Genomic DNA, 24,583 nt, shown 5'->3' with positions numbered 1-24,583 from the left:
TTTCCTGAAGAGATCTCTGGTCTTTCCCTCTCTGTTTTTTTCCTCTGTTTTTATGTCCGGTTCATTGAAGGAGGCCTTCTTGTCTTTCCTTGCTATTCTTTGGAGCTCTGCATTTAGTTTGGTGTACCTTTCCCTTTCTCCCTTGCTTTTGGCCTCTCTTTCCTCAGCTATTTGTAAAGCCTCCTCAGATAAACCTCCTCTGGGATGGTTTTGTTCGCTGCCTCCTGTACAGTTTTACAGACCTCCATCCATAGTTCTTCAGGCACACTGTTTGCTAGATCTAATCCCTTGAATCTATTTGTCACCCCACTGCATATTCATAGGGGATTTGATTTAAGTCATACCTGGCTGGCATGTATGGATGTGAGAGTTGAACTATAAAAAAAGCTGAGTGCCAAAGAACTGATGCTTTTGAACTGTGGTGCTGGAGAAGACTCTTGAGAGTCCCTTGGACTGCAAGGAGATCAAACCAGTCCATCCTAAAGGAGATCAGTCCTGGGTGTTCATTGGAAGGACTGATGCTGAAGCTGAAACTCCAATACTCTGGCCACCTCATGTGAAGAACTGACTCATTTGAAAAGACCCTGATGCTGGGAAAGATTGAGGGCAGGAGGAGAAGGGGACAACAGAGGATGAGATGGTTGGATGGCATCACTGACTCAATGGACATGGGTTTGGGTGGACTCTGGGAGTTGGTGATGGACAGCGAAGCCTGGCGTGCTGCGGTTCATGGGGTCACAAAGAGTTAGACACAACTGAGCCATGAAATTAAAAGACGCTTACTCCTTGGAAGAAAAGTTATGACCAACCTAGATAGCATATTCAAAAGCAGAGACATTTCTTAGCCGACTAAGGTCTGTCTATTCAAGGCTATGGTTTTTCCTGTGGTCATGTATGGATGTGAGGGTTGGACTGTGAAGAAGGCTGAGTGCCGAAGAAGTGATGCTTTTGAACTGTGGTGTTGGAGAAGACTCTTGAGAGTCCCTTGGACTGCAAGGAGATTCAACCAATCCATTCTGAAGGAGATCAGCCCTGGGATTTCTTTGGAAGGAATGATGCTAAAGCTGAAACTCCAGTACTTTGGCCACCTCATGTGAAGAGTTGGAAAAGACTCATTGGAAAAGCCTCTGATGCTGGGAGGGATTGGGGGCAGGAGGAAAAGGGGACGACAGAGGATGAGATGGCTGGGTGGTATCCCTGGCTCGATGGACGTGAGTCTGAGTGAACTCTGGGAGTTGGTGATGGACAGGGAGGCCTGGCGTGCTTCGATTCATGGGGTTACAAAGAGTCGGACACGACTGAGTGACTGAACTGGACTGAACTGAACTAAACTGGCTGGCCTAGTGGTTTCCCCTGCTTTCTTTAGTTTAAGCCTGAGTATTGCTATGAGAAGCTGATGATCAGAGCCACTGTTAGCTGCAGGTCTTGTTTTTGCTGATTGTATACAGTTTCTCCATCTTCGACTACGAAGAATATAATCAATTTGATTTTGGTATTGACCATTTGGTGATGTCCATGTATAAAGTCATCTCTTGTGTTGTTGAAAAAGGGTGTTTGCTATGAGCAGTGTATTCTCTTGGCAGAATTCAGTTAGCCTACATTACTTTTAGGTGAGTCCAAAGTCAAAATTTGACTATATTAAAAAATTTTCAACTTTATTATATGTAGGACTTTAATGATGATGACACTTTTAAGAAATTACCTGGGAACTTGGCTGGTGGGCACCATCCAATGCACAGGGTAGGGGTTGGATCCCTGTTCAGGGACCTGTGATCCCATATGCTTCTTGGTCAAAAAACCAAAAACCACGACATAAACCAGAAACAATATCGTAAAAAATTTAGTAAAGAGTTTACAAAAATTATTTAAATATAGAGCTCCTGTCTATTTTTTAAAATTAATTTTTGGCCGTGCCGTGTCTTTGTTGCTGAGCATGGCTTTTCTCTGGTTGTGGTGAGTGGAGCCTGCTCTCTAGTTGAGATGCGTGGGGTTCTCATTGCAGAGGCTTCTCGTTGTGGAGAGCCCATGCTGCAGGAGTGTGGGCGCTAGTAGCTGAGGTGTGCAGGCTCAGTAGCTGTGGTGCTAGGGCTTAGTTGCTTGTCACGTGTGGAATCTTCCCAGGCCAGGGATCGAACCTGTGGTCCCTGCATTGGCAGCAGGATTCTTAACCACCGGACCACCAGGGAAGTCCTGGCAGGATTTTTTTTTTTTAACTAAAATAATCCATACGCAAAATAAACCTTTCTAATAATCAGTGAGTTCCTACTGCTGTTTTGATCCATTTTGAGATCTGTTTTGATACCTCTCAGACAAAGTAAAGCAATCAGATCTTACCTGAAAATTGTGTAGAGAGCAAAGTAGATAGTAGAATTTTACTTTATTATAGAGTTGTTAGTAATCATTATGATCATGAAAGCAAACATTTTGGGATGAAAATTTCCCATGTTTACAAGCTCTTTGGTGTTTTGCTCTATAATATATAACATCATGGGGAAAGTGTTGCTGGTCATTTGAGTTTTCCCATTAAGAGCTGACCGCATGTAATGATAACTTCTTGAATTTGCATATTTAACAGCTTATGAATCATATCCATACAAATTATTTCACATGGCCTCTGCCACAATCTTGTGTGGTAGATGAGCTGAATCGCATTATTGTGCATGTCTTTTTTCTACTCTTGTTTGAAAGATTTGGAGGGTGGAGCTAGTGAGGGGTTTCACTGTGTCCTATCTTGCTGAACTTCTGTTAGTTTCTTGGTGTGGGAGAGGGAGAGGGTGGTATGATTTGGGAGAATGGCATTGAAACATGTATAATATCGTGTATGAAGTGAATCGCCAGTCCAGGTTCGATGCATGATACTGAATGCTTGGGGCTGGTGCACTCAGACGAACCAGAGGGATGGTACAGGGAAGGAGGAGGGAGGGGGTTCAGGATAGGGAACACGTGTATACCTGTGGCAGATTCATGTTGATGTATGGCAAAACCAATACAGTATTGTAAAGTAACCTCCAATTAAAATAAATAAATTTATATTTAAAAAAATTTTTAACACTTATTCCATAAGACTGTTGTTAGAATGAGCTGAGAGTAAGGACACAATGAACGTACTGCCAAATACATTGTTTGTGCTCCATTCTATGTTAATTTCCCTCCTTCATCCTATCCTTCCCTTATGTGCTCCATCTTGATTTTTCTCCTTCATTCCAACCTTTCCAAGTACTTACTGTCATGTAATTTTCATAGTACTGCTCATTAAAAGTGTAGGAGAAGCATTGGGATTTTGAGGAAAGAATGGGGCTTGCACTGAACCCAGTTTCTATCATTTCCTAACAAAATGACTTTAGTCAAATTTCTGATGAATGTCTTTGTAGTTTCCTAGTCTGTGAAATGGCTGTGAGTTTGTTACTTTCATGGTTGTGGTGTGTATATGAACTTTGTAGCTTAGTAAGTGTTCAGTATGTTTCATGCTGACAAAGGTCCGTATAGTCAAAACTGTGGTTTTTCCAGTGTCAGTATGGATATGAGAGTAGGGCCATAAAGAGGGCTGAGTGCCGAAGAATGAATGCTTTTGAACTGTGGTGTTGGACAAGACTCTTGAGAGTCCCTTGGACTGCAAGGAGATCCAACCAGTCAATCCTAAAAGAAATGAACCCTGAATATTCATTGGAAGGACTGATGCTGAAGCTCCAGCACTTTGGCCAGCTGATGTGAAGAGCCAACTCATTAGAAAAGACCCTGATGCTGGGAAAGATTGAAGGCAGGAGGAGAAGGGGGTGGCAGAGGATGAGATGGTTGGATGGCATCACCAATTCAACGCACAAAGATTTGAGCAAGCTCCGGGAGATGGTGAAGGACAGTGAAGCCTGGTGTGCTGCAATCCATCGGGTCACAAAAAGTCAGACATGACTGAGCAACTGAACAACATGTTTCTTGAGTTCATCAGTCATGCAGACAGTTCTCTGTACATTTAGAAAGGTCCATACATATTGTTTCTATGTTCTCAGATCTATGCAAAAGGAAAAGAGAAGAAGAAGGGGTGTGTGTGTGTGTGTGTGTGTGTGTGTTTACATTATCTATTGGTGGGTAACAGATCATTCCAAATCTTAGTGGTTTAAAGCTACAAATATTATCTTATGGTTTCTATGGGTTAGGAATCGAGAATCAACTTAGCTGATTGGTTCTAGCTCAGGTCCTTCTCTAGGGGAAATGCAGCAGTCATCCGAAGGCTTGTCTGAGGCCGGAAGATGTGCTTTCAGGATTGCTCAATCACATGGGGGTTGGCAGGAGGCTTATTTTTTGTTACTTGGGCCTCTCTGTAGAATCCTCGAGTATTCTCACAGCCTGGGAGTTGGCTTCCCTCAGAATGAGTGATCCAAGAAAGAAAGCAAGACAGAAGCTGCCGTGCGGTGCCTCTTATGATCTGGTCTCTGAAGTCACGTACTATCTCTTCTGCTTTATTCTGTTCTTTAGACATGAGTTGCTCAGACCAGTCCAGGCTCAAGGGGAGAGGAGTTGGACATCATCTCTTGAAGAAAGACATAAAAGAATTTGCAGACACATTTTAAAACTATCCATGTTCAATGGGAGAGGCATTATCTTGAAGAGAGTCAAAAGGAAAAAGTTGAAAATGAGTAACCTAAAAAGAATTAGCTGAGAGCTGAAAAACTTACGATGTGTAGTTACACATCAGTAATTCATTTTTTATTGGCAACTAATCAGTTTTCAATTTTATTTATCACATGATACTAGAGCATAGTTAGATATAATATGACGACTTTGAGAAAAGGGATGTTTAGGCTGAAATCTTGCCTAATGATGAGATATATTGAATTTGGCAGTAATCCCTTGGGGAGAGTAGCTGGGGCCATTTGATGGAGTCATTTAAAAACTGAGCCAGAGGGAAATTTGTGCTGGGGAAAGAAGAAATGACAGAATTGGTGTTCTGCAAGCTTGAATATCCGTGATTCAGTAGTTCAGAATTACTTGAGAGATTTAAAAAATGCTAGTTTTCTTCTATATAACTAATGTCTTCAATAGTTTTTTTCTTTCAGTTGAATCCATCAAACTTTGGAGGAGTTTTGATAGTTAACAAAAGTATTCATATGTTCAACTTCCTTAGTACTTCTCAAATGGTGTTCTAATATATAATATTTATTTCTAGTGGGTTCTCATTACCTACATAAAAGCATTGCGATCTATCAGAGGCACATCAAGGTGTCTACTCCTGGCCTGGCAACTCCAGTGATTCAGAACGCCTGTCCAGGGTACAATAGGTTTTGACTTCCTTCTCTGCCGTGTCTTTTGACTTTTTCTTTCAAGCAGAGTTAGCTTTTGTAAAGTGTAGCGGGTCGTTACCTTCTTTGTGTCTGCCTTTAATATAAGAGGGAAATTTCCAAGTGCCCTTGTGGAAATAATAGAACCTTGATGGCATTCAACTCCATTAATGTCTTGGGAATTCCAGCTATTAGTTACTTGAGTAAAAGTCACTTCTCTGCCCTTTCCATTGTCCTTCTTCCCTTGTCTTCTCAGCCTGAATTCATTTCCTTCCCCTGCATTCTTTCCCCTGTCGCTCCCCTCTCGCCACATACTCTTTCCCATCCCCAAAAAGGGAGAATCACCAGGTGGGACGTATGTTAAAAATAGCAGGGGAGGATGAGAATACAAACTGTTTTCTTTGGCTTGATTGTGGCCAAGGGAAGGCTGGAGGAGAGAAACATACATAAATAGAAGTATGTGCAAAGAGCCAAGAAAAAGTCGAAGGTTGGAATGTTTGGTCGTGCCTAGTTTGGTGAGAATCATGAACGGGGGTGAAAGAATGAAGGGTGGACAGAAAGGAGGAAAGGTTTTCTGGGGGCGGGGAGGGAAGAGGAGGCTGAATGAGAAGGAGGCAGGTGTGTGAGTGAGGACGGTGGGACGGTCCTGCCTGCCTGGTGTCTTGGCTATACGTGGTTGCTGAAGCTGAGGGAGATCGAATGTGGATGGGAAGGAGTTTTCATTTCCTTTGAAGGAGTTTGATTTTGTTGGGAATATATATTTTTTGAACAATTGCTTAGACTGTGTGGAATCCTAATTCTCCAAGTAGATAGTAGAGACCATTGGAGATTCTCATGAGGAATGTCCCCCACTTGATCAGGCCTGTGAACAAGCCATGAAATTTGTTCCTTGGTAAACATGCAGCCCAGTAGATATGTATCGTTTTAGTCAGACTTGATGCTCATGTGCAAACCAAGCAGATGCTATTTATGGAAATGGTGAGTGATAGACCGATAACAAATGCCCTCATTGACTTCTCTTTGGAAAAACAACAAATGTGGGGATAAATAAAACCTAATTCTGTTCTAAAATTAAGGGACAGAAAATTTGAATCATGTAAAGCGTGTCTAGCCCCCTGCCTCTGTAAGGAGCCCACACAAACTAGCCAGATCGAGTGAGAGCTAGGGGTACAAGACAGGTAAGCGTTTACTGCCCTGCAGCTTGTTCTTTTGATTTGGGGACAGTGGAGAAGTCCTCTTAAGCCCCTTTCACTGCCTTGGTCCGTGTGGAATCTAGAGAGTCGTGCTGCTGTGAAGGCTGATGTAGGCTGTTGAGAGAAGTGAAGACTTTTCACATGAAAAAGTGCATCTCTTCAGTGGTATTTATCCCTCAGGGGGAACTCTTGAACGTCTTGAACCACGATGCCAAAGAACTAAAAATCCCTAGGCAGACGCATGTGACTCTCACTAAGGGTGGTTGCCCTGATTGTCAGGATTCTAGCTAGATCCAGGCAGAGAGATGCACCCTCAATTCAGGATTGAGAAAGTGGGTCTATTGTGCTCCTCCCAGTATTCTTTATCACTTTGAAAGTTATGAACTTAAGTCTTGTGTTTCTTCAATTCTGCAGTCACCGCATCTCAAATACCACAGTTCATTCTGGAGGGGCTGGTTCTCTGGTATTAAGGATTAGGAGCAGAGGAGAGATTCCCACGTGTTCTAGACAGGGTTTTTCAAGTCATGTTGAAGAAGGCACCATGGAATGATGGCCTGCTGCAGCTGTAGGACCCCAGAAATGAGGAGGGCACCCCATGATGGATGGCTGGTCAGTTGCTTGAATCCCCAAAGGGTCTATGATGTTAAAGAAACATATTTTACAGACAAGATCAGAAAATGAAAATATCAGAAAGCCTTTGTTTTGCTAGTTCTCTACTTTAATTGCCAACTATATTTTCTTTTCCCAAATATGCTTGGTAAGATTCTGCTGGGTGAGTAAACTACTTGTTGGGTAAAACTGAGTCTTTTTGACTATAAAATATATTGTGCCTTCAAACATACTAGATTTTATTTCAGGGATGAAAATAGACCTTTTATTGTATTTTTAGAGAAGAGAACCTAGGTTTGTTATTTAAGAAGGGAAAACTCCAAGCAGAAAAAGGAAAGATTATTAAAACAATCCTGAAGATTCAAGGTGTGGCTTTTAAATTCTTGCTGGGGATAGTGGAGTCTGGCTGGCAAAGCAAGATTGAAGTTGAGAAAACGTATGATTCTAAGTGAAAGTCTTGGTCCTTAAATCTCAAGTCAAGCTAAAACAAAGCTTAAATGAGTGAAATGGTGAATGAGATCCAACTCCTGAAATAAGTAGAAATTTGGGATGAAATCTACCATGTTTATTGCTGGATCTCTGCTTAGTTCCTCTGCCAGTCTCCCTGAACTGTGAACCAAAGTGTATTTCTCTTTCAGGGTGGATTTTATGGCTTAATGAAAATTCACATCTGTCTTGAAGAATCTGAGTAGAAGTGTTTCCAATTTCCTAGTTGTTCTTAGTCTAACAAAGAGAATGAATGCTAAGTAAATCAGAAATATATTAAAAAACTAAACTCCTTAGACATCATCTTAAATTTTATTTATGAAATTAGTGGAAATTTCCATTATGTGTCACGTTGATTTTTGCATAATATGTTGTGAAATTTTGGGAGCAAGTAATTGTCTGTTTTTCCTTTGAAAAAGTTCTTGAGAAATTTCTATTTCCTGTTTGTTCAGTTATTCGGTCATTGGCATGTTTAATTGAAATTTTTTACTTTATGTCATTGACCATTTTGGGGTAACGTTTTAATGATTTGGGGAAAAAATTTTTTGTAATTATTGCAGGGTTTCCTGAATAACAACTGTGATTTCCCTTAATCTGAAACTTTTATGACTAAAATATTTTTCTCTGACAAATACAGCATTAAATAAATGTTTTGAGGCCAAAGGTTTCATAGAAGTTTCTTTATTTTTTTAAATAAAATTACTGACAATTATCCCTTAGATAAATATTATTTCCTTCCTTCTCTGTCAGTGAAGTTTATTCATTCGATAATTCTTGAGCATTTGCTATGAGACACATGTTCAGTATTTAGTAGTGACCAGACACATTCCCGCCCTCGTGGAGTCTGTGTTTAATGACGGTAGTGAAATACCAAATCTATAAAGTGTCTTTAGAATAAATAGGAAATGTACAACAAGGCACAGAAAGAATCAGTAATGTGGGGTGGGGGTGGTGTTGCAGTTTTATGCCAGGTAGTTGGGGAAAATCTTCTGGTCATGTGATGTTCTGGAGCGGTCTTGAAGGGGAGGAAGACACTGTGTATCTCTGGGGAAGCATATTCTAAACGGGGGGAATAAGACGTTCCCTGAGACAGGAATGTGCTCAGTATTTGAAGAATAGCACAGAGGCTAGAGTGAGTGGATTGGGAACAGGGGTAAGAGACATGGTCGGGTGTAGGGTGCTCACAGCTTGTGGAGAGCCCAGCAGGCCCTTGTGAGGTCTTTTGACTTGTATCCTGAATGAGATGGGAGGTCACTGAAGTGAGGAGTGCCATAATTTGACTGCCAAACATTTAAGGATGCTCCGAATGCTGTGTGGGTAAAAGCTGTAGGAAGGCAGAGTCTCCCAGAGTCAAGCTGGGAGACGTGAAATAATCCAGACAGAAGATGATAGTGAATTGCACCAAAGTGTTTGCCATGAAGGTGGTGAGAATTACTCCCCTGGACACAGAGCTAACAGGACTTGCATGTCGTCCTGTATCTCACATAACCGAAGAAGGATCAAGAATAGATTTGCCATTTTCAGAGACAGGGGAAGACTTGAAGAGGAACAGATTAGATTGTGGGTACAGGAAAGAACCAGAGCTTAATTTTGAATGTTTGCTTGAGATGACCGCTAAACTTTAGACACCTGCCTGGCAGAATCCTGGAAGCAGCTATACAGTTGGGTACTTGGATATATACATAAACACACACATCTCCAGTTCCTATATGCACATATACAAGATTGAGGGGTCCAGGCCAGAGTTAAACATTCTCTATCCAGAAATCTGTATAAGGCATCTAAATCCATGAGGTAGGATGATGGCATCTGGCAAGTCAATATAGAAGGGAAAGGGCTATAGAGATTGAGCTCTGGAGCCTTCCCCTGAACAGAATCAGGAAGAGCAGGAGCCAGCGAGGTAGGAGAGAACCATAAGAGGACAGGGTAACCTAGAAGCCAAGTAAAGAAAGTGTATCATGAACCAGAGTGGTTCTTCTGTGTCAGACAGGCTGAAGGTTTGACTCATAAGGAGCTAGAGGATTTACCGTTGGATTTGAAGGCAGTGGTGACCTTCACTGGAGCAGCTTTGAAGTGTTGACAGCAAGAGCTTGGCTCTGGCAGGTTCAAGAGAGAATGGGAGGGGAGGTGGTGGAGGCAACCAGCAGAGCCTCTCTTCAGAGGGGTTTGGCTGTAAGGAGAGCTGGGAAACAGAGCGGTACCTGCCCGGGAATGGAATGGGGATGATGAGAGGAGAGGTGTTCTTGACAGATGGGACGTGGTACAGCAGGTGTGCCTGCTAATGGGACCAAACAGGGAGGAAGTCTTTGGGCAAGAGGGGAAGGGGATACACTGCCTTATTGGACAGTTGGTCTTAGGAAGGCCCACCTCCTTTATTGGGAGAAAGGCAGGATTCCTGTCGATTCAGGAAAGTTGGTAGCCTAGCTTTGTAGCTTCTCTTTTCTCCATGAAATAATAAGTGAAGTCACACTAGTTAATTAGCTGCAGCATTTCTGCCAAATGAATATTTTGGGAACTGTATTTACATTTTTAAACATGGCATATGTTTAGTACCTGCTTTATGAGAAATAAGCCATTCTTCAAGAAACTCAGAATATATCCAGAAATGTATTCTTAAATGATTTAATATACTTGCTTCCTTTGCCTCTTTATATATCTGTCTTCTTACATGTTTAAAAATGTAAGGAAATCATAGAGGCCTCTGTAAGAGGTGAGGAACTGATACAGTTTCCTTTAGTGAATATTAAGGGAAGATTGAAAGGAGGGGGCAGATGTTTTAGTTTATATTACCTGTGTAGCAACTATATCTCCCTTCATTCAGTTAGTTCTCTGTGGAAGAACTCCAAGAGATGGTGCTGGACTGTAACCCTAGATTCTCATCTGAGAAAGTGCCCACAGCAGAACTAGTTACCTCTGTTTCCCTCTTGAAGAATTTTCCAAGACTGGGGCAACCTGATGAAGTAATAGATTTGATACATATCTGTTTACATAGCACCTTTCTTGAGAACGGGTTACTCTATTGGCATTTTTTTAGTAGTCCAGGAGGAGTTAAGCAAGGCCGGAGAGCTGAACAATCAAGTCCTGTTATTCTAAGCATTATTTAATGTGTTTATGATTTGTCCTTCAAAGAATCCTTGGCCTGGGGGCAGGCAGTGGGTTGCAAAGCTGGAGAATGAGCTTTTCACTTCATTTCTTTTCCGCATGACCTGGGTATTGAATCGGCTCCTCAGTCTCTTTAAATAGGCCCCCGACCCCCAGGCAGGATGGTGCCTTGTCCCCATGGAGACGATGCTTCTCCTTCCGAGGATGTTGCTGGTGCTGGATGGCCCCTCTTGTTGACGTTGGGTGAGGGCTGAGTCACAGCATTCTGGTTGGATGCGAGGAGACACACTTGTTCATGACCTCTGATGTGAGTCTTGAACTTGTTATATTTATTTCTTTGGCTGCCTTTGCTTTTGGTCACATCCTAGTTTAATGACTGAAAGATGGCAGCTGTGCTTTTTTCTAGACTGAAGTCCGTTTGTCGAGGACAGTGTTGGCATTTTTAAGTTTTGCTCTGTTGCTGGGATTGGGAAGCAGAAATGAAAGGTTTTTGTGCTGGGGAGGGTATCGGCCTTGCTTCCACCCCATTTGTCTTTCAGTCTGAATGTCTGTGGTTTGCTTTAACCCGTGTGCCAGCACCTCTTCTTGTTGGTGTGAATGCACACAGGGTCTGGCAAGATCTGTGAACGGGATGTTGACTCTCGAGTGTCTTGATTAACTGACTCGGAGGCTCAGTGGAGGTTCTATGTTGCTTTGGGCAATCTGTTTCTAGCCAAGGACTCTAAAACCCAAAGCGCCTGGTAAAGATTTCTGGGGCTGATTTACCTACGAGGATCTACAAATTACATGTTTTTGCCAGAGGGACTAGGCATGAAAGCTGTGCCAGCAGTTTGCCCTATTAACTTTCTGACTGGGCTGACTTCGGCTTCAGAGATTTGAACTACTTCAGTCAGCCAATGGGTGCAGCTAGGGATGGTCGTTTTCCACTGATCTGAACCGTGGGCTTCACTTTTCATCACTCGTAAACCCAGTGGTGGACCAGAGAGACCTGTGAGCCCCTGGTCTCTGTGGGGTGGTTTAGTCATCCTTTGAGTCACTTTGTTCCACATTTAGTGGGTTACCTACTTTATTCCCTTGTGGCTCAGCTGGTAAAGAATCTTCCTGCAGTGCGGGAGACCTGGGTTCTATCCCTGGGCTGGGAAGATCCCCTGGAGAAGGGAAAGGCTACCCACTCCAGTATTCTGGCCTGCAGAATCCCATGGACTTATAGTCCTTGGGGTCGCAAAGAGTCGGACACAGCGGAGCGACTTTCACTTTGTCTTTCACAGGACCCTTGGTTGTTAAGTTATTCAAGGCATTTGAGGGAGATGCCTCTTAAAGACCAAATGAATTCCCACTGAACTCTTGAGAGATGAGTAAATTCAGCTCATCACATGCCAAGAATTTCAAACTCAGTACTGTATCATAGTTGTGTGTACTCTGAAACTTACTCTTCACATAATACCCTAGATATGATGAAATAATTTTAAAGAAGTGGAAATGATTTGAAAGGAGTGAACATAGGTAAGACTATTTTCTAATGCATTTAATGTCTACAGAGATCCTCAGAGAGCTCTGGATGACAAAATGTCAAACAGTTGAGTTTTTCAGTATTGATTTTGAGATTGATGTGGATGACTAAAACTAATTATAGTGAAGAAATATTATAAATGTTTTCTGTAGACACAGGATCCACTGAGAATACAAATGTCTGTTTTAGAATTAGATTACTTATAGCAGAATACTTATGAAACAAAGGGGGGAAATATATATCTTCTGCTTCCAAGAAGTTGTGAGTGTTAAAAACTCAGAATTAAGTCATGTGAAACTGTCTCTGTCTTTTGAAAATACAGATAATTCTAGGCCAAAACGATTTTTTTGGCGAAGAAACATACTAAAAACAATAGGCCTAGAGAATCTCAAGTGCCTATAAAGTGACTACTGTAGCTGGAAGGTAAAATGGGAATAATGATGAAGGGCTTGCTTTCTTTGGATGTCTGAGTTCACCTAAGTGAGCATAATTTAGGTAATGCTATGGGCATCTGCATGGCAGCTGCTGGTACTACGAGTTAATGCCAGAGAAGACAAAATATTTGGCACACCATTTTCATCTTCATTATTGTACTAGGAGCCAGAAAAAATAGAAGTTTATATTCTTTTGAAGTGGGACGATGTTGTCTCTTTTTTTCCCCCTGGGCTTCACACACTTAGACAAAGTATTCTCAAGATATTTGTAAGCGTGGTCTGACAACTTAAGCTGATTTTTTTTTTTCCTTCTACTGTAAAAAAAAAAAAAATCAAACTAGGTAAGTTTTGTCTGTTTTAGAATCAGCATTCCATTGTAGTTTTTAAAATGTATGAGGTGGCTCAGATGGTAAAGAATCCTGCAGCGCGGGAGACCAGGGTTCGATCCCTGAGTTGGGACCATCCCCTGAAGAAGGGCATGGCAACACACATTCTTGCCTGGAGAATTGAATGGACAGAGGAGCCTGGTGGGCTACAGTCCATAGGATCGCAGAGTCGACACGACTGAGCGACTAACACACTTTCACTTTCATAGTCCACCCCAAATTTTAAATGTCCTGAAAGCACATAAAGCACTGGTTTGAAAACTGTTTCTTTAAATAAAGTTTTATTGGAACATAGCCACACTCATTCATTGACAAACAGTTTTTCGCAGTCTGCTTTCCTGCTACCGCAGCAGAGTTGAATGGTTGCAGCAGAGTCCTGTAGGCCTGCGACTCTAAAATATTCACTGTGTAGCTATTTGTAGAAAAAGTTTCTGGGTGCCTTCTTAGAAGGGGCTGGAAGACCTGGTAGGCCACTAAGATACCTCCCCACCCCAGAGTATGTATCCTGATCTTCTGTGTTAGAACCACTGGTGAATGAGAAACAGTCTTAAAACGTTTGAAAAGAATTGAGGGTATTTCTGCTCCAGAAGAATCGTTTTCGTTTCAGTGAGAGGGCCAACCCAAGCGGATCTTCTCAGATCCCTTGTAACGTCAGCCTTCTTGGCTTCTGATGTAATATCTTTGACGAGTTGAAGGGCTGCCATGTGGAAGAGGCATTAGATCGTGAGGGGAGGTGAACTGGAATTAATGAGTATAGCTGACTGTGAGCATATAACTTCGGCTTAAGAATAGCATTTGTGAGAAACAGCTCATGACTAGAATGTGCCATCTTAGTGGGTAATGAGCTCCCTGTTCCTACAGATGTTCAAATAAAAGAAGTCAGAATATATCTGAAGCCCCATTCCAACCTTGAAATTCTGATGGCTCCTTTGGTTTAATGTTTTTGTTTCCAAGCTCAGAATTGACCACGTTTTGTTGAGGGCCTATGGAGGCTTCTGTAAAAGGGGAAGAATCTCTTCAGTTGGGCAGGGAATAGCAGGAGATAGCCTGATCCAAAGGCAGGCTTTTCCTATGGCGACAGCAGTAACACAGTGACACCGGGAAGAGCACTGCTTCCAACCAGCCTTAAAGCTTCAGAGAAGAATAACCTCTCTTCCACTTTCTTGAGCTGCTGCTACCATCTTTGTTTTCTGCCTAGGCCCCTGGGAAGTGAAAGAACCTGGCTGGGGACATTTCACAAATGTGGATATCCAAATAGGGTTTCTGTATTGTGCTTTGCCAGAGTTTAAACTGGGGCTTGGCTGCAAGTGGCAGTTCTGGATGAAGTCATCTCTTCTCTGTGCAGCTCTGTTGTTACCACACATAAGCAGCTGTAAATACAGAAATGCATGAGTGGCTGTGTTCCAATAAAACTTTATTTACAAAAACAGACAGTGGGCCAGATTTGATCCCAGGGCCATAGCTTGCTGACCCCTGATAAACAGGGCAAGTTAAAACTGGCTGGAAAATATTAGTTCTAGTTCTCTCAAATTTTGGAGAAAGGGTGAGATGACAGGTCCAAGATCACAGGATGGTAGAGCCAGGACTACCACGTAGAATCTGACTTGAAGATGAGTGCCAATTCTATGATGTTGTGCTGCCCCTGCCTTATAACAGGTGGTAGCACCTGGTGTTTTTTTTTTTTTTTTTTTTTTTTAACAGGGCTGTATGAGTGAAAGAAATACCTGCTTTAGGTGGTGTGTGAAGAGCCACAGTGAGAGCTGTGGGATGGCATTTTAACGGAGGCCAACCTTTTAGCCCCAGGGACTTGGCCTCCTTTTTTTTTCAGATGGACCTTGTTCACAGTAAAACAAAATATAGGCTGAAAAATTTTCTATGGAGAAAGAGTACCCCAGAGTTGTGAAAAAGCACTGGGCTCCTGCAGCTGCGTCACAGGATTTGATCACTTCAGCTGGGAGTGCCAGGAGATTTGAGACAGATGTTTTCAGACATGCCGCATGCCTAAAACATTTCCAGGGGTCGGGCTGCAAATAGTGACTTAATAAGTGGAGGAACAGGGAAAGTATGCAAGTCGAGGACACAGGAGTTTATTCAGCACTAGGTGCACGGCCAACCTCTGTGCGTTACATCTGCCTGTCAGGGCTGGCTCTTTCATCTGTCGTGCCCTCCGTACTGCTCTTTGTCTGCCCGTGAATAAAGTGCAGCATTGTGGTTAGTAATCCCACTCCAGTGACTCGACTTCAAATGTGGTTTTGGAGTGCATCCCAGAGTTCTGTTTGCTAAGCTTCCTACTCCTGTTTCAGAGACACCACTGGATACAGAGCAGCGAGCACTGAAGGCTTCCCTCTTTCCTTAAACCTGTCGGGTTGTGGGCTCTCTCTTTCCCCTTCTCCCTCCTTTCCTTTCTCTTTTTCCTTTTTTTTTTAAACCTTCCAAGGCAAGTTCATGGATACTAAGCTGATGTGTTTGTTGTTCTTTTTCTCTCTGCCTCCACTCCTAGTGAGTAACCACACTGGCCGCATCAAGGTGGTCTTTACTCCGAGCATCTGTAAAGTGACCTGCACCAAGGGCAGCTGTCAGAACAGCTGTGAGAAGGGGAACACCACCACTCTCATTAGTGAGAATGGTCACGCTGCCGACACCCTGACAGCCACGAACTTCCGAGTGGGTGAGTTCCTCCACGGTCCCTAACTGTCCTGACCGACTAGAGTTTGATGAGATCGTAGCATTTAGACACCCCCTCCATTCACACTGCTCTCTGCTTGAATGAGTTTCTGTCTACCAGTACGAATATGCTGCCTTCATGAGATCTTTTAAATTACTTTCGGAATCATTTTTAACTTGGTTTTTGGTTTCTGAGAGAGATGGCAAGGAGAGTATTACCCTTGGTTACTTATCATGGACACAGCCTGTGGTAATGGGGAGGTATCAGGGGACAGGAGGAAAGAGGCTTTAAGTTAAGACCTCAATGTACAGCTTGCATTGATCCATTTCAAATTTTATCTGCTCAGTGATAAGTCGAATTTATGTTAGATTTGACTCATGTGAGGAAATTTGGATGGTGGTGATGAAACTTTTATAAATAGCCAGGTTCTAAAAAATTTCTTAAAATTGTCAAATATGTGTGTTTCAGTTGTAGAAAGGGACACAGACTTGCATCTTTTGCCACGTTTCTGCTGTGTATCAAAAGGCAAAATTATAAGTTTGATGTATGACATGGATTTGGGGGAAGATATGCTCCTGGATTACTTTCAGCGCTTAAAATCTTTTAATCTTTCATAATCTAAATATGAACTATGGTAGTTATTGCAAAAAGCCTTTTCCTTTTACATTCTTGTTTCTTTTTACTACTTTGTAAATGGAGAAAGTATTGCGGTCCACTGAATGCTGTCACACTGCCATGTTGTCATTCAATACGGTATTTTTGTCACGGAAAAATGTCTTTTATTATTTTTTGACCAATTATGGTTTGCCATGTGTACTCAAATAATCACAGACACCCACGTTACTTTATGAGTTACTCACAAGAATAACCCAAATGTCAGACAGATAATAACACTGGCTAGATCTGGTCTTTTTATGGAATATTGCTGTTTAGTCTTGGGAGCATGTGTCTAGGGGGTGAGGGGGGGTGTCTATTTCAAACTGATTTCCATCAAGACAAAATACTAGGAGGCAGTTTAAGTCCTCATTAGCTCTTTGATTATCCTGCTGCTTTATTGTGACTTGGGTTTCTTTGGAGGTTGAAGCACTGTTCTTGATAGTCTATACTTGGAAAAAACATGTGCCCATAGATACTATTTAAAGGGGTATTGTTAATTTCCTGGTGATGATAGGGCTACTTCGGACATATTTTTAAGAAGAATTTAGCTGCTGGGTGCCAAATGGCATATTATGCTTTAGCAGGGCAGAGAACGGAGTCTAATGGGAAGTGTGTTTAAACTGGTGATCGGGAAAATTGGATTTTAATCCTGGGGCTGCTGCTCACTAGCTAATCCATGGGATGTGACAGTTAATATTTCTGGACCTTAGTTTCTCTCGCCCATAAAATAAATGGTTTATATTTAGTGGCGTCTAAAATTCAGTCCATCTTTAAAACCTTAGGACTTCTTCTTTATCAGTAATAAGCAAAGCTGTTTTTTTGGCTTTTTTGGAGGGCTATAGACAAGGGTGGGGAAAAGAAATTCCCAGTTAGGTTATTATGAGCTAGATGGCTTTTTCCATTTTTACTTTCCTTGATTGCCTTCCTTATTCTCATTGCTTTTCTTCCTTGTCCATCATCGATAATGTCTGCTTCCCTTCCTTTTGTCTCTTTTCATAAACCTTTACAGTAGAAATGACAGAGTAATTGGGTGGGTGGTAATTTTTTGGCTTATGGTGTATTCACTTCGAAACTAAATATTTGAAGGCTTTGAGAAGCAGAGGAAGTCTACTTGTTAAAACACGCTGCACGCTTTCCTCTCTGGCATTTAAGCAGATGTGTAGGAACAGGATACACACAGCCTGTTCAAAATACAAAACGGAGCACAGCTGTTTACTGAAAAATCTCAGAACCAAAACTCAACTCTGCCACAAAACGATTGACAAAGTAGTTTGATTTTAAGAAGGAATAATAAAAGGGAGGGGGCAGAGTAATGAAGAGTTTCATGTCGGAAATCATGGGAAATGTTTCATTTATACCCTGAGCTGTTTCTCTTCTCTACTTTAATTCCAGTACAGGGTGATTTGATGGACAAGTTTTAAAAATTATTTTGTTCAAGATGGTAATTTTGTAGAATTTAGAGATTATGATTTGCTAGAAATAGAGAATTTCAGACATTCATTTTTAGGCATCTAAGATATCTTCTTGAGATTTACTTGTTCAAGATGATTTTATTGTAGAAAGTGGTTTTCTAATTGGTTTTCCTCACTCTATATATGTACTATATATATCTATATCTATATACACATAGTGTGTTAAATCATTGGACAAATAAGATGTGTTACATGGAAAATAGTGGTTTGAGGAAAATTCAAAATGTAATTTGTCAGCTACTTTTTGGCCTCTGATGTTTAAGGCTACTGCAGTGTGGGGATGGCAAACTTTGAAGGGGCCAGAGAATAAATATTTAGACTTTGCAGCCTGCACGGTGTGTGTCACACTCTGTCCTATGTGGTCTGGTGACAACAGCCGTAGATGGTAGGTATGGGAATGGGCGTGGCTGCCTTGTACAAGCCTTCAGTGGGCTGAATTTGACTCTAGTGCCAGCATTTGCTGACTCCTGCCCCCAAAGAGTCAAAAAAATATATATATATATAGGGAAAACAATATAGATTTTGTAATTAAGGTACCTTAATTAAGTAATCCATTTTGATGGTCAGAATAGCAGAAACAAGTTTTAACATTTCCATGGTGACGTCCAGGTAGAACAGACGTTAGTGTCACCATAGTTTTGGACAAGGAAACTGAGGCACATTGGCTTCAGTGAGTCTCCCTTCAGTACGCAAGTCAGCCAGCTGGGGCTAGAGCCCAGGCCTCCTCGTGTCTGCTTTATCTCCCTGGCGTCTGACTGTAGGAGGGATAAAGTAAAGGAAGAATCCGAGGGAGTTAGGTTTTCTGAGAAGGCTGGATGTTACAACAGAGAATAAGCAACCAGTATTTAAGAGCCCTGGATTTGAACACTGGCTTCTTCGTGTCCTTTGGTCGTGCTCATCTGGCTCTCGGTCCTTTCCTGGTCCAGGTCACTTGTCCACACAATGCAGGCGATAGTGGGTAGGTTGAGGGTTATAGCAGGCACAGGGGTGACATTGGTTCCTTCTTTTTGTTGAGGGGGGAATGCACCCTATGACCTGTGGAATCTTAGTTCCCCACCAGGGATCAAACCCACACCCCCTGCAACAGAAGCGCAGAGTCTTAACCATTTGACCGCCAGGGCAGTCCCCTCCTTCTTTTGTTTTTGGTGCTGCTTCTGTGTTGTCTTTCTGGTCTGTGGTGACCGGCAGTCTGGGCTGCTCAGATATGAGAGGCAGGTGCTTTTCTCGTGACCATTAAGCATATAGTCTCTTTTCCTGGTAATTCAGTGGGAGAAATAACTATAACTTCTACTTAATTTGACTCTCAAAGTGAAGCCTGAATGAAGATGATGTCCACAAGAAATACTCTGAGATTCTAGGATAAACTCTATTTTGTGAATGTGATGTTGACATGATATAACAGAATATTTGCATTAAGTGGAATCCTCTGTGAAGCAAACTCTAAATATGACTCTTTTTTGGAGGCACACTTCCTTGCACTTTCCTGCCTTTACCTCGCTCTCTCTCTCTCTCTCTCTCTTTTTTTTTTTTGATAAAAACAATCCCTCAGCATTTTTTGTCATCTGGTAATAACATGCTGTTGCTGCTGAGTCGCAGAGAGTGCTGTTTGACTCTTTGTGACCCTATGGACTATAGCCCACCAGGCTCCTCTCTCCATGGGGATTCTCCAGGCAAGAACACTGCAGTGGGTTGCCATGCCCTCCTCCAGAGGGTGATAACATGAGAGTGAGCTAAAATATGAATACATGTTTTAGAACATGTCTAACGAAGGATCCCTAAAAAACACACCGTATTGTCAAGTGATCTGCCACTCCACTGATCATTCCTAGTTGGAGACACTGCAGTGCAGAGTAATGTTTCTCTCCTTTTAGCATGATCTGACCCAGTTTTCTTGAGTTTTAGAATGAATCTCTTCTTTATCATCTAATGCGAGTTCATATGCTCATCAAAACCAATGATACAGCCCTCTATATGCTTGTTCACTTGCTCGCAAAGCTACGCCTGAATCTGGGATCTATTTGCAAGAGTCTGAAGATGACATCGATGGACTGCGCCGTCACCTTTTTCACCATCTGGCCCTGGGCCTGGTGTGCCATGGCGGAAGCTCTCAGAAACCACATAGCCCTGCACACTATCTCAAAAAGCAGCTTTGGAATAGAAAGTGCCTTTGCCTTTTTTCCAAGATGAAAGCATATCCCGAGTTGGTGGGCCAGCAGGTTAACTGTTGTTTGTTTTAATGGATTCTTTGCATTTCATGGGGATGTAATGAAGATGACCTCCTGGGACTTTTAAGTTGTTGTTTATAGTTATAAGTTCTTCTAATGAGAAGAATATAGAAATTCTATGTTGTCACAACCAGAATATTTCAAATAAAATAATACTGTTGTCTGGCATAACTTACTTGCAGAGAGAGTGTGAAAGGCAATCATGATTGCTAAACTAGCACATGTGGTTTCTGTGATGCTGTTTTCTCTAAGGAGAACATGAGGGACTCATGTTCTGTTAGCATCAATTGAATACTGACAAAAAGTATTTGATAATGTATGGGTTGGCCAAAAAGTTTGTTCGGGTTAGTGGACAAACCCAAATGAACTTTTTGGCTAACCTAATAAGAACTATGATTCCATGTTATTTCGTTTGGTTCCTGTTTCCCCTGAGAGAGGTAAACATCCATATTTTGTAGATATGAGTTCCAAGGCTTTAGTGGTTTGGTAAAAGATGTCTTTAAGTCAGGTTTTCCTATTCCAGAGTCTAAAAGCCTCTTATCCTCCTGTGGTGCCTCCTATGTTAAGGAATCAGGTAGACAACACTGTGCTAGAATTTCCAGAACAAAAAAAAAAAAAAATCATAAAGCTGCCCTCTAAAAGCTTATGCTTTGAGGCGGTGATGAGGAATGTGTGTAAATAACCCCCGTTTAAGGTAGAAAATGCATAGCAGGACCCCAGAGGAGGAGATGCCACTTCTAGCTGAGGAAGAATACTTTGAGAGAGAAGGGATGGCATGTGACTTTTCTGTTTAGTTTTTCATGGTCTCCTTAGCTGCTAAACCTGTTGGCTTCTAGGAGGAGCTGGGTAAATGCTTGTTGTCTGATGATAGACTGATGGGATGATGCAGCTTGACACGGTGATACATCCCCAAATAAGGATGGATGGGAAGGAAGAATGAACCCTTTAGACTGAGACCTGGAAACAAGAGGTCACAGGTGGTATATGGAAATTGAGAAGAGTTACGTATAAACTCAAAAGGTGGTAATATACTAGATGACAGGGCTGGCAAGGTAGACTGGAGCAAGGCCATGGAGCACCTTGAATTTCAAGCTTAAGCATTTGGATTTTAGTCTTTCAGAACTAAGAGAGTTCTCTGAAAAGGTTATCATTTTGAAGGAGAGAGAGGGCAAGTTTCTCAGTTTTTTACGCAGGAAACTAGTGGTCTAATTATCTAAGCTCTGAACAGCCCATAATAATGACAACAGCCTCTAGCCACTTTCACCTGTTTTGAGGTTGGTTTGCTGCCCTACACTGGAGATCTCCCCATGTATGGCACGAAGCCATCTCAACACTATAGTGTTGTGGGGTGGAAAGGAAGCCTCCACGATGATACACTCATTATGTAGGTTCTCCTAATAAGGATGGAAGGAAATTTGCTCTTAATGAGGCATTAAATAAACCAGCATCACTGCTCAGGATGGAGAAGCATTGAGACTTTTGGGGGAGCAGCTTAGTTCAGATACTCAGTCCTTCACCTTCTTGTCGTTGTTCATATCCCTTGACAGTCATCCAGCATAGAAACCAGGGGAAAGCAACATGTCACTCTTTGAACTGGCACATATATTTCCTCTTTAATGCATTATACAGACTTTATGTTTTTGAAAGATGAGCCAATATAATACTAAGAAAATGGTTGCTTTCATTTGGACAATTTAGAGTGGTTATGAACTTGTCCAACTACTCTGAAATATATTTGTCATACTATCTTCTAATACTGAGCAAATAACATAATACAGAGCATTTCCTTTATTTAAGCTGTGAAGCATCCATAAAAGGCTTTGCACTGGTGACATTAATTTATCTCATATATACTTATTGAACACCTACCTACTGTGTGCCAGAGACTGGTTTAGGCCTTAGGAATATAGCAATGAACAAGACAGGCGAAGTCCTTGCTCTCCTGCTACATTAAAAATATGTTGCAGTACAACGTATGAACCTTAGGACATTATGCTGAGTGAAATGAGCTAATCATGAGAAGACAAATATCATGATTCCACTTATGAAATGCTTAGAATAATCAGATTCTTAGAGAGAGTAGTAGTAGTTGTTGCTGGCGTTGGTGAAAACGGGGAAATAAGGAATTATTTCATGAGTACCAAGTTTCTGTTTGAAGGTAACAATCAAGAGATTATATGAATATACTTAACCACTACTGAACTGTACACTTAGAAATGGTGAAGATAGTAAATTTTATGTCACATATATTCAACCTAAATTTAAAAAACTACAAACTAGTGAGTGTACTCTCCAAGAGGGTATTGCAAATCCTAAAAGATGATGCAGTTAAAATGCTGCACTTAATATGCCAGCAAATTTGGAAAACTCAGCAGTGGCCACAGGACTGGAAAAGGTCAGTTTTCATTCCAATCCCAAAGAAAGGCAATGCCAAAGAATGCTCAAACTACCACACAATTGCACTCATCTCACACTCTAGCAAAGTAATGCTCAAAATTCTCCAAGCCAGGTTTCAACAGTATGTGAACCAAGAACTTCCACATTTTCCAGAACTTCCAGTTCAAGCTGGATTTAGGAAAGGCAGAGGAACCAGATATCAAATTGCCAACATCCGCTGGATCATCAAAAAAGCAAGAGAATTCCAGAAAACCATCTACTTCTGCTCTATTGACTATGCCAAAGCCTTTGACTGTGTGGATCACAACAAACTGTGGAAAATTCAAGAGATGGGAATACCAGATGGGAATATACCTTACCTGCCTCCTGAGAAATCTGTATGCAGGTCAAGAAGCAACAGTTAGAACTGGACATGGAATAACAGACTGGTTCCAAATTGGGAAAGGAGTAAATCAAGGCTGTATATTGTCACCCTGTTTATTTAACTTATATGTGGAGTACATCATGAGAAATGCAGGGCTGGATGAAGCACAGGCTGGAATCAAGATTGCTGGGAGAAATATCAGTAACAGATATGCAGGTGACCCCACCCTCATGGCAGAAAGTGAAGAAGAACTAAAGAGCCTCTTGATGACAGTGAAAGAGGAGAGTGAAAAAGCTGGCTTAAAACTCAACATTCAGAAAACGAAGAAAATGGCATCCAGTCCAATCACTTCATGGCAAATTGATGGGGAAACAATGGAAACAGTGAGAGACTTTATTTTTGGGGGGCTCCAAAATCACTGCAGATGGTGACTGCAGCCATGACATTAAGAGACACTTGCTCCTTGCAAGAAAAGCCATGAGAAATGTAGATAGCATACTAAAAAGCAGAAACATCACTTTGCCAACAAAGGTCCATCTAGTCAAAGCTATGATTTTTCTAAGTAGTCATGTATGGATTTGAGAATTGGACCATCAAGAAAGCTGAGTGCAGAAGAATTGATGCTTTTGAATTGTGTTTTTGGAAAAGACTCTTAAGAGTCCCTTGGATTGCAAAGAGAGCCAACCAGTCAACCTCAAAGGAAATCAGTCCTGAATATTCATTGGAAGGACTGATGCTGAAGCTCCAATACTTTGACCACCTGATGCGAAGAACTGATTCATTGGAATGGGCAAGATTGAAAGCAAGAGGAGAAGGGAAGGACAGAGGATAAGATGGTTGGATGGCTTCACTGACTTGGCGGACATGACTCTGAGCAAACTCTGGGTGTTGGTGATGGACAGGGAAGCCTGGCATGCTACAGTCCATGGGGTCACAAAGAGCTGGACATGACTGAGCAGTTGAGCTGAACTGAGTGAGTGTATACTACTATCAAATGTATGCTACTAAAAATATTCTGCCAGAAACATTATTTATGATATAATGTCATGTAGTGATAGATACTGTGATGAAACATTGAGAGGGGGAGAGGCTTGGGAGTGTTGGTGGAAGGTCTGGATCACTACTTCAAGTATGTCAGGAAGGATTCTCTGAGACGCTATTTAAGCAAAGACTTAAGTGAAGCTAGTGATGAGCTCTTGGAGGGAACATCACAAACTTATTAATCTAACTCTGTGACTGTGTTTGTTGTTTTATTTAAGCTGTAGAGCCTCTCCAAAGGCTGGTGTGAGAAGCATTTATTCAGACTTCCAAATGTCATTTTGGGTTAGGTTTTAGCAATGTGTATTATATCAGGAAATCATTTAATAGTACCTGTAGATAAAGAGCCTTATCTACAGAGGATAGAGGCAAGTAAGTCTTGTCCTCAGGGTGAAAAAATGGTCCTGGAATTTTTGCAAAAGGAGTCTTGGTTATTTATAGCAACAAGGATAGGGTCTTAGATGTAGAATCAAATTACCAGAAAAGCTGTCACTTCTTCAACATTATTTTCTATTAGACAGGTGACATGATTTTTGGCATGGAGCTTTTAAGTAAGGGAAATAAAATTGGTTCTCTTTATCAGGGCAGGTATGTGTGTGTGTGTTGGGGGAGGGTAGTAGATGGAAGGGGGCTTCATGGAAAGGTGGATCAGGGCAGGTGTGTGTGTGTGTGTTGGGGGAGGGTAATGAATGGAAGGGGGCTTCGTGTGTGTTTGTGTGTGTGTGTTGGGGGAGGGTAATGAATGGAAGGGGGCTTCATGGAATGGTGGTTC

The 24,583-nt window shown here is 41.7% G+C and overlaps 1 protein-coding gene across 28 annotated transcripts in view; it reads left to right on the top strand.

The window, feature by feature from the left end:
- The window catches only part of LTBP1 (latent transforming growth factor beta binding protein 1), a 458,228-nt gene that overhangs the window by 168,630 nt on the left and 265,015 nt on the right, over positions 1 to 24,583 (top strand). For 17 of the 28 annotated variants that reach the window (XM_069583578.1, XM_069583577.1, XM_069583571.1 and 14 more), the window contains one exon: positions 15,494 to 15,661. The exons of 4 other annotated variants lie outside the window; for them this stretch is intronic. In XM_069583578.1, the coding sequence (XP_069439679.1) occupies positions 15,494 to 15,661 (168 nt within the window). Of the gene's footprint in view, positions 1 to 15,289; positions 15,662 to 24,583 lie in introns of those variants that run through there. 7 more of the 28 variants (XM_069583599.1, XM_069583596.1, XM_069583598.1 and 4 more) reach the window with 3 other exon arrangements.

Source organism: Ovis canadensis, chromosome 3 (genome assembly GCF_042477335.2).
Source record: "Ovis canadensis isolate MfBH-ARS-UI-01 breed Bighorn chromosome 3, ARS-UI_OviCan_v2, whole genome shotgun sequence".
Taxonomy (NCBI): domain Eukaryota; kingdom Metazoa; phylum Chordata; class Mammalia; order Artiodactyla; family Bovidae; genus Ovis; species Ovis canadensis.
Note: the sequence above shows the minus strand (reverse complement) of the source record. Positions and strands in the feature narration are given on the sequence as shown.